At 38.8% G+C, this 10493-nt stretch overlaps 2 protein-coding genes across 2 annotated transcripts; one reads left to right on the top strand and one right to left on the bottom strand.

The window, feature by feature from the left end:
• The first annotated feature begins 545 nt into the window (after positions 1–545).
• Positions 546–4447, top strand: LOC100250873 (14-3-3-like protein G-BOX factor 14 kappa). Its single transcript, XM_002274510.5, has 4 exons — positions 546–1140; positions 3040–3162; positions 3563–3679; positions 4255–4447. Exons 1-4 carry the CDS (start codon positions 640–642, stop codon positions 4273–4275), a joined length of 762 nt encoding a protein of 253 aa, XP_002274546.1. The 5' UTR covers positions 546–639; the 3' UTR covers positions 4276–4447.
• Positions 4448–5125: 678 nt separating this feature from the next.
• On the bottom strand, positions 5126–10239 carry LOC104878167 (protein DYAD). The gene is made up of 10 exons (XM_019218101.2): positions 10082–10239; positions 9649–9694; positions 8585–8687; positions 8338–8432; positions 7635–8245; positions 7080–7463; positions 6860–6986; positions 6673–6756; positions 5698–6318; positions 5126–5564 (listed from the first exon to the last, which is right to left on the bottom strand). Exons 2-10 carry the CDS (start codon positions 9673–9675, stop codon positions 5343–5345), a joined length of 2274 nt encoding a protein of 757 aa, XP_019073646.2. The 5' UTR covers positions 9676–9694; positions 10082–10239; the 3' UTR covers positions 5126–5342.
• Between the last annotated feature and the right edge of the window lie 254 nt (positions 10240–10493).

The raw sequence follows: 10493 nt of genomic DNA, 5'->3' as shown, positions 1-10493 counted from the left end.
ATGGAAATGCCATATTATTATTTTCAAATAATATTTAATGTACTTTAATAATGTATATATCTTACAAAATTTATATTTATTTTCAATAGGCAAGATATTATTATTAAATATAAAAAATTATATTATATATATATATATATATCAATTTTTTTATAAAATATTTATTATAATTTTTTATTTTTTTAAAGATTTTTTTTAATATTTTCATGAGTTTTAAATAAATTTTATATGTTATTTCAAAATATCCATCATATTTATCAGTATTTTTTATATATTCAAATATATATGTAAAATTAAATTACGATATATTCGCAAAAATGGACATTTTCATCGATCAACATAGATGTTAAAAATTTTAAAAATTCCAATGGGAACGGGAGAGCCACTTTTTGTGAAATGGTCAAAGATACGATTCAAATGCCATCGCAGCCGCTATTTGCGTCTCTGGTGGTCCCTACATGGTATCCCATGAAACTTACTAAAATGCCCTTGGAAAGCGAGTGATTCACCTGGAAGTACCGAAAGAAAAGGATATGTGACAAATCAAAAAGCCATTTTCCAAGCTGGTTCAAAAGCGCATACCTGACACTTGACACTCGATACTCATTCTCATCTCTATCTCTCCCAGCAGTTGTTGCAATGGCGCCGCCGTCGGTCCCAGAAACCCTAACCCGAGAGCAGTACGTGTATATGGCGAAACTCGCCGAGCAGGCCGAGCGGTACGAGGAGATGGCGAAGTTCATGGAGAAGCTCGTCTTCGATTCCACCCCCGTCGGCGAGCTCACCGTCGAGGAGCGCAACCTCCTCTCCGTCGCCTACAAGAACGTCATCGGCGCGCTCCGCGCCGCCTGGAGGATCGTGTCGTCAATAGAGCAGAAGGAGGAGGGGCGCCAGAACGATGATCACGTGTCTCTCGTCAAGGACTACAGATCCACGGTGGAGTCAGAGCTCTCAGAGGTCTGCGCTAATATATTGAAACTGATCGAGTCGCATCTCATACCTTCGGCTTCGTCCAGTGAGTCCAAGGTGTTTTTTCTGAAGATGAAGGGGGATTATCATCGGTATCTGGCGGAATTCAAGTTTGGAAATGAGAGGAAAGAAGCCGCCGAGTTTACTATGCTCGCCTACAAGGCTGCTCAGGTATTTCTAGAGTTTTTCGTATCACTCTGTAATATTTACCGGTGCTTTATTTTTGGAATTCAGGACTGCTAGATGGTTAAAGCTGGTATTGCAATTGGACTGGAGATTTGCAACATGGGAAACATTGAGGAACATTCCTGTTTTCTGTAGGACTTTGTTTATCGGAGGAACAGAATCGATCCATAACATATTTTTGTCTTTATTTTTGAAATTTAGAAGTCTAGATATAACTTTTTAACCGTGTCTCTAGAAAGCCAGGTGAAGATATGATATGGTGTTCTAGGAATTTGCTACAATAGGAAGTTGCAAGGAAGTGTTTGTTTGCAATCAGTTACAGGCCTATCTTGATGATAAAAACAATGGTGATAATAATTCTATTACAAACTTCCATTCTGTAAAAGCGTTCTTGGATGCCCCAATTAATATGCCGGCGACGGATTTGAAATTGATGAATAAAAATCATATCAAGTGATAGGTAACTTAGAAAGGTTCCCTAAAATTTTTTTGTTTATGAATTTCCATGTGAGTTAGAAATGTGCTTACTCCTTTACTTACCTGCTAAGGTCAAATGAAACTTTTTTTGGATGCCTGGTGAAACTATGGATAGTAGTACAAAACTGTAGCTGAAACCTTAGTGATTTTTTGGGTATTTTGCCTAAAACCTTTTAACCTCTGTCTAAACTATTTTCTTGCGGAGGAACAAGTGACTCTTTCAAATATAGTTGACCTAGGTCAAGTCTGAGCTATCACAGGTTTTTGATGGTTTATTGAAGTTCTTGGAGTCACATCTTGTATAACCAACTTTAGCAAGTGGGTTGGAAGTGGTTGGGAGTGTTTTATATGGAGATCAAGGGAGATTATCTTTAGTATCTGGAAAAATTGGTTCGGGGTGAAAGGACCATGCTTGCCTAGAAGGTAATATGTTGTATTTAAGGTCTAGGTTGATTTGACAGGGCTAATACAACATATTACCTTCTTGGCAAGCAGAGTGTGTTACAAAATAACATATTATATGGGATAATATGTGCAGAGTGTGTTATTTTGTAAATGTGGGATTAGCAAACAGTAAGGATTTCAATTGCAGTTTGTTGATGTATTAGATTAGGTTGACAATTTTGTTCAATTATTGCACGACACATCATACATTTCATAAAATCTAGCATTCTAGATTGAGGGGATACATGTGATCTCATAGACATTATTCTAACCTAGCACTTAGCTTTCAAGATCTTGCAAAAATCCTCTTAGAAGTCCTTTTGGTGGAAAGCTGTGTGCATCAAATTGCTTGCCTCAATACAGTGTTGAGGTGAGCCATTAAAGAGCACCAAGTGCTGCATCACAAACCTTAGAGAAGAGTGTAAGTATTGACCAATATAGAATCTTGGGGAGTAAGTGCATCCAGACCATGTAAAATTATATATCTTCTTTTCATATTTAGTAGATTTATTCTATGGCTATTTGATCCATGCTTTTTTACATCTGTAGAGTTTCTAGGGGATTCCATAGATGTTTTTTCCACATATATCTAGAGTCAATATGTGCTGATTGTCTTTCTATCATCTCTAATTGACTTAATTGTTAATTTAGAGAACCTGGATATAAAATTTAAATTCGGTATATAAATAGCTTGGACTACTTATTCACCCCTCTTTAGGTAGTTTCATAATCAAGAATGAACTTACAAAGTTATTTAGGTGGGAGATTATGGAATTAGAGGTACATGAAGGACCCATGGGAAGACTGTCTTTTCTGTTTTCTGGAAGAATTTGTATCATTGCAATGTTGAGTTTCCTTCTATATTTTCTTCTAATCCTTTATGAGTTCATCACTGCCTATCAAGCCTAAGAGTTTTATTTAAGGCTGTTTTTATTTACTTATATATTTATCGTTGGCTTGTAGGATATTGCGCATGCTGATCTTTCTCCAACACATCCCATAAGGTTGGGGCTGGCACTCAACTTCTCAGTGTTTTACTATGAGATTCTTAATTCGTCAGAGAAAGCTTGTAGCATGGCCAAACAGGTTTGCTTCATCATTTCTGCTGCTAGCTGTTCGCATTCAAGTTCTTTTTTATGGCCTACATGTCTAATAATGAGTGCAACACCCCTTGTATTATAAAGAATTTATTCATGTGGAGATGATCAAAATTCTTTCTGTGATCCAAATTTGAGTCCATATCCATGTCCTCACTGAAAATTTTCCAAGTAACGTTTATTTCTTGAAATTTGGCCATACAAGTTATTTTCAACGGGACAAAGTATTAACATGGAAATGCCTTGGTTCTGGGTGCTGATCGCTACTCATAATGAGGCTCTGATCAGTTCTACTGTAGGCTGATGTAATATATTAGATTTGATGTAATTTGAGATCTTATGTCTCTGGTCACTGTTGATTTCTTCTCACTCTTTCTACATAAATACAGGCCTTTGAGGAAGCCATTGCTGAGCTGGACACATTGGGTGAAGACTCCTACAAGGACAGTACTCTCATCATGCAACTCCTCAGGGACAATCTCACTCTTTGGTCTTCAGATATGCAGGTCAGTCCAACTTAAACATAGGATGTAAGTCCATAAAATCAAATCCATAAGTAAAGGGAGCACATTAGAAAAGAAGAATGAGACTTGGAAGAGCCTCTTTCTTAATTTTTAAAATGATCCCAACTGCTATGAAATAATCAATGAAAAACAGAGTCGATTTGTCTTATGCTTTGTGAACAAAAAGGAGAACACACATTCTTAAGTGGCATATAAACCGTCTTTCTGTCTGTCTCTCTCTCTCTCTCTTCTTTTTTTTTTCCTTTTTTTCCTTTATCGTAGTAAATATTATTTTGTGAGCCAACAATGTTAGATTGGGGATTATCATAGCTGATTATGAAGCCGGTCGTGGTTCTAGTATTTGTTTTAGATTAATGCCCTATCCTCTGGATCCATTATCTGAATTGGTTCTCCTTTCAGACACAAACCCGAATTGCCCCTGATTTTCCAAAATATTACCCTCCTGTCATGTTGTCAATTAGAAAACCAATTAGGAAAGGTAATCAGTTTTCTTTGTTTTATGGTGGATCCAAATTCTTCAAAATTTGACTAAATTACAATTATGTTGGTGTTTGCAGGAGCAGTTAGATGAGATTTAAGCTAATGGATTGCTATGCTCCTTGAGGGAGGTGGGCTTGAATGTCATTATTTATCTGTAATCTGCACATATGACCGATCAGATGTTTTCTCGTATAAATAGCATGAACTATGATGATTTTAATGTTAAAACTTGCGCTGGTTTTTAATTTCCTAATGATTTCAATAGTTTCACCATGTGCCTTAACATTGGGACCAGTAGCAACTTCAAGGAATATATCAAGTGCCTATTTCAAATTAACTACTAAGGGGGAAGTAGAAAGGCTGAAAATAAATTTCCTAGTCATGGGACTGTATTATGATTATCAACTTCCAAAGTCATATTTGTGGATTGTGAGTGGGTGATTTAGCCAACATACTGTTGTCACTTGGTTGTTTTCAATTAAGGTGGTTTATGAAAGGGTTATTTGGAAGATGTCATTGTTTGAATTGCTTCTGAAAACTCCCTTCTCCATTGATTATTATATTATGCATTTGAATTGTATTCCTGTTGCTGTCACTAGCACCATCTTCCTCCAACATGATGAGATGGGCTAGAGTAAATAATAGAGAAGAATTAAGATAAATATGGAGCTTTCTGGAAACCTAATTAATTATACATGGAAAAGCCTTGTGTTACTATGCCAAATTGGTTTTGTTGGTTCTGACTCTTTGAAGTTGAAAAATCAGTGTTTTAAAGGCGTGATTTGATGGTGTTGGATGAAAGGTGATCATTATTTAAGAAGCTTGTGCTACAGCAAGGCAAGTGTTCATGATCGGGCCAAAAGGCTATTTCTGAGAGCAGTTTCGTACAGAATATTAGAGTCCAGTCTCCAATTTTGTAGGCCTTCAAAGCCATCTCCAATCGACATATATATCAAGTAAAAGTGGCCATATAGTTTCATGGTATTCTCTCCTGTTCAGTATACATATTTCCAAATCCAAGTTACAGATTTGTAAGGTGGTGCCTTGTTTACAAGTCGGGGCAAGTATGGTTTCTCATTCATACATCCAGTTTATATTTACTGTAATAAGTCTCTACTAGTAATGGGTGTGAAATCAAAAGACCACTTACAAAAGTGGTAATGAGCTAATTCCGGTGTGAGTTATCCATTGAGTTGGGACTAGACAAAGCCAGCCAGGTCCCCATTCCCATGGCCAAGCATGTGTTGGAGGTGGAGGTGGAGGTGGAGGTGTTGGAGTTGGAGTATCCCCTTCGCTGCTGCCACTGGTGAGAGTATCCTGTGAAATTCTTCGATTCAGGTCCTGCCAAATCCTCCCATGGATTCACCACATCCTTCCCAATTTTACCCTGTAACAGGGTAAAAAACAGTTGTTCATTAAGAAATTTTCAATATATATAAGAAGTTGGCAGAGCATGATAACGAGAGAGTCGGTTTGAACAAAAATGAGGAACAGACTTGGGGAAAAAAAAAAATGCTTACACGTGGCAAAACATCAGTGATGGTGGGAGTGTGATTTGGTTGATAGAAGCCAGACGCGGAAGCAGAGGTCCCGCCAGATCCATTGTTAGTGGAAGCAGTAACTGAAGGGGGTTCGTTGAGGTTGATGAGGGTGGTAGTGTGATGAGGTGTGGCGTTGACGTGGCGCTTCTCAGCCAAGGGTTTGACAGGGGAGATGGGTTGTGATAGCGGCAGCGGCGGAGGTGGTGGTAGTGGTAGTGGTGGTGAGGTGGAGGAAGAGACAGACGGAGGAGTGGGGAGCGCCAGGAGGTCTTCCACCTGGACCACAACCTGAGGGGACACAGCCATGCTGCTTGGCCACAGGAATGTTCCCTGTGGCTTGCATAACCTGAAACCGCTCTTCAGTCTCTGTATTTTTGCTGCTTTTTCTTCTGACTTGCCACCTCCCACGTTTTTTCCTTCTTCATCGCCTGCTCTTGGGTCCGCCACTCCTTTTTCTTTTTCTCCTTTTCTTTTCATCCTTTCTCCCTCCGCTTTTTCACCACTCCCTGCTACTGATACTGCCGACCCCATCGCCATTCCTTGTGATTCTGACTTCTTCTCTGGTTCTTCCACAGTGGAAGTTAGCTCTCCCATCTCTTCCTGCGATCCATACATGCCATATCATCATCAATATTTTTAATCCCATTAATTAATAATACATTTATCAGACCTCCACCACGCATGTTTCACCTAGACAACAATAGGTCAGGGTGACAATATGAAACAACTAGTGGAGTGCCACCGGATTTATCTCATAAGCAACCCCAACTTTTACCAAAGCCACATTCAACAATTTACTGAGCAATTAGCATCTACGATGTAGATACTTACAATTTGTGTTCTGGGATGCGTGACTGATTGTGTGTAAGAGAATATGCCCAATATTAGTTCTAAACTTCCAACATAACTATACAAATAAATCATTTGTATTGTATTATATATATTCTTGATTACCTCCATTCCCTTCAAAGAACATGAAATTTTGGATAGTTGTTCATCGATTTTAGCTTTCATCTTCACCAAGTCTTGATACATCTTCTGTCAAACGTACAGGTACGACACTAATAATGTTAATAATAACCAAAAAAACTTAATTAATTAAGATAAAGTAAATAAAAGAACATTTTCAAGCTAGAGTCACCTTTAATGAGTGCAATGAATCTCCATGACGGACGACCAAGTTCTCATCATGCATAATAGAAGAATCTTTGCCTGCCGTTACCCATCCTTCTTCATGTCGCTTCTTTGATACCAACTCATCCATAACTCTACTTATACAAGAAATTTAAAGAATAAAAAGATTAATTAGACTCTAAATATGAAGTTAAATTTGTGATGAGGCATACATATCATTTAATCACCTCTTCATTTGGGCCATCTCTTGTTTGAGCCGCTTTAACTCCTTAGCACAGACGGGGTCTTGAGTAGGGCTATCACCAGGCTTCCACCCTAGTGGTGGGGTCCAGTAGGGATCTTGCACCCCAGCCTCACGTCTGATACTAACTAAGTCGGCATTTTCTAACCAATACTCCATTGCCCCATCCGCATTGTGACGCCGTCGGAATCTCTCAGCACCACCTGGAGCCACCTTCCCTGCCATATGTTTCAACAGGTGGTCTAATAAACCCGTGTCACCAATCTTTTTGCGAGCTTCTTGTCTTAATTCTGGTCGTAGAATTGGGTTGCCAAACACCGCACCTTTAGCTTTTAGTATCTTTAACATATTCTCTTCCGCGACTTTATACCTTCATAATTAAGCATGCATGTTTACGTCTAGGGGGAAAAAATCAATAAAAATGAGAAATAATTGAATTTTCATGATATTTCTCAAGATCCCGACACACAAAATAAAATCGGAAATTCAGTCTTCCGAAACATGTAAAAGTAAATCAGACATGGAAATTATATGCATGTACCTTTCCGCAGACCATCTATCCTTGGAGTTCTTTAGTATTCTTCCAGTGTAACCACTGCTTCGCTGTTGCTTTTCACGTTTAGCTTTTTGAGTACGATTGAAAGTATGCCGCTTTCTCTTCCGGCTCCCCCTCGTCTCTGGCATGTCAAATTTAGCAGCTTCTTCCGTCTCTTCCTCATCTCCTTTCTCTTCTTCCTTAACTTCACTTGTCAGATGTTCCGAGTTGTCCTCAAAATATCGGCTGATGAACCTAACTTTCCGGCGCATACCCCACTTCACTAGCCCTTCACATTTTAGTTCAGACCAGCACTTACCCTTCTTAGATGTCAAATCTCCCAACTCACCATCACTTGCTGGGATGGAGATTTTCTCAGTTTCTAGTTGCTGCACTGACCAGAAGCTGGGTAAATTTCTTTGCTCAGAAAATTCTTCAGTTGGGATCTGCCGGGGAAGCACTTGGCCCGCGATATTCAACCCCATTTCCCACCTCTCATCCAGCGCAGGGTACATTTTTCCGTTCACTTCCCCACTGGCTTTGTCCCTGAAGTGTTCGCGGATCGACAGCCTGCTTGGAAACCTCACTGACACGTTATGTTCAGTCTTCTCACTCACCTGAAACAACGAAAACAATTCAAAAATCACAGCTCATGCACCGCCAAACAAATTATTCATTGACATTATCCAATGGTTTCTGGATTTCTCACCATGACAACGCGACAAGGATAGAGTTGAGACGGTGAATCAGGAGGCAGCCTCGAGTGATCGATTTCGTAGAAAGAACCCACTTCCTCCATTTCCTCTGAAATTTCCATTCCAGACAGGAAAGGAAAAACAAAAGAACCAGGAAGAGTTTAGGTTAAAGTAGGGGGAGCATTTGGGATAGAAATTGGAGATAGGGAGAGAATCAGCTGGAGACGCGGAAGCAGAGTGGCAGAGAAGATCTTCTCATACCATTGGATGTGCTGCTGCGTAGTACATGTCTAGCTAAAGATGGGCTTTGTTGTGCCTCCACCACCTCCAAGCTTTTCTGCTGCCTTTCTATCTCCATCATTTCCTGCAAAAATAAATAAATAAAAACAAAATAAAAGTAGTGAACCAACTCCCACTACTCTACTCACACAGAATATCCACTGCATACAATAACCAACAGTGTCGTCTCCTTTTAGCTATAGCCTCAACAGAATAAACCCTAATTATAGGGCTACCAACACGACCACATCTCCCACGCTCTCCTCCCCACGTGTCGCCACTGCATTGATTTGGTGAGGGGGCGTGGAGCTGTAGTGCGCGTGTCCCATGGAGTAACAGAAAAAAAAAGGAGTTTTCTGTTCTGATATGGGCCATGCGTGAGAATGACGGGTTTAGAGAGAGAAAGAGGAGAGAGAAACTTTTGTTTGGTTTTCCTGTAATGGTAAGAGCAGCATTCCCATGATCAAGATAAGAAAACACGTAGAATGAAATTGAATATGAAAGCAAGTGATTTTGGACGAAAAACTTCGCATCAAAAATGGCGTTTTTTTTTCTTTCTTTTTTTTGGTGTGTTTTGGTAGTGATGGAGCTGTCTGTGGCTTTAGGGTTCCGAGAAAGTCTGAGAGATGTGAGAGATGTCTGAGCTACGTATAGTAAAGAATTAAGTGTTGCAGCTGACTGAGAAGAGGGTACCTGAGACGAACATGGCAAAAAAAATCACGAGCAGGCAACGATGAAGATTGAAGTTGCAGAGGATTGAGGCCGAAAAACTTAAAAAGAAAAAAAGCAAGCGAAGAACAAGAACACAGAAAATGCAGAAAGTATAAGCGAAAAAGAAGGTTTGTTGTGTGCCATTCAGAATGGAAATCAGTGGAAAGACAAAACAAATGTACCACGTTTTCATTTATAGCAGAAGAAACCTATTCTGGAAACCCTCTAATCCACTTTCTACAACTCGTTTGGAACTCTAGAATTCTTTTTCTTTTAGGTTTACCCGAGACGCCAGAAACTTAGAGAGAGAGAGAAGAGAGAGAAACAGAGCTTACAGTGGTTTCCGTAGACCGTAATGTCATTATCGTCCTTGATCAAGATCTGCATAACATACCAAATCAAATGAATAAAAGATCAAATCATTCTGAATTAAAAAATAAATAAATAACTCAATTTGCATCAAAACTGTGTTGGTTTTAGGGTTTTGGAAAAGGAAATGCTTGAGTTAAACAGTTTTAGGGTTCCCAAAAAATCTAAGAAATGTCTGAGTGTGTGTTTTCCCATGTATAGTAAAGAAATAAATATTGCGGCTGATTGAAAAAAGAATGCATGAGCCAAACAGGGTAAAAATCAAAGTTGCAGAGGAGAGAAAGCTCAAGTTACAGATCATGAAGAAGAGGAAACAAATCAAAAAAAAAAGTTCTTTTCCTAACTGCTACCACATATAATTAATCTTCAATGGATAGAAGTCTTGACATGAAAACTTACCTCGAAACCTTGGTTTTAGGCCTGGGCCAGTGAGCAAAGAGTGGTAGGCTTCAGTAGAGGGCGATGGAGTAGTGAGTGATATCAAATTTGATCTTCTGTGTTTCACGTCTTGCTGATGGAGTGGGCACATTAGGAGAGTATTCTCACATGGGGACTTGATCATTTTATGCAGGTCAATCCAATATGTACTTGGTGACACATGGTAACTTAGTGGAAAATAGATTAATTTCGTAAGCTTATGTTTGATTCCCAGGAAAGTAACAAGGCCAGAAAAAAAAGTATATATTAAAAAATAATTTTTTTCACATTGCATTTTCCTATAAAAAAAAAAATATTAAGGTTATGTTTGGTTCTGGAAAATTTGAAAGAAAATATAAGAAAAAAAAAATTAAAAGAAAAAGTGAAAGAAAAT

Source organism: Vitis vinifera, chromosome 7, assembly GCF_030704535.1.
Source record: "Vitis vinifera cultivar Pinot Noir 40024 chromosome 7, ASM3070453v1".
Lineage (NCBI taxonomy): Eukaryota > Viridiplantae > Streptophyta > Magnoliopsida > Vitales > Vitaceae > Vitis > Vitis vinifera.
Note: the sequence above shows the minus strand (reverse complement) of the source record. Positions and strands in the feature narration are given on the sequence as shown.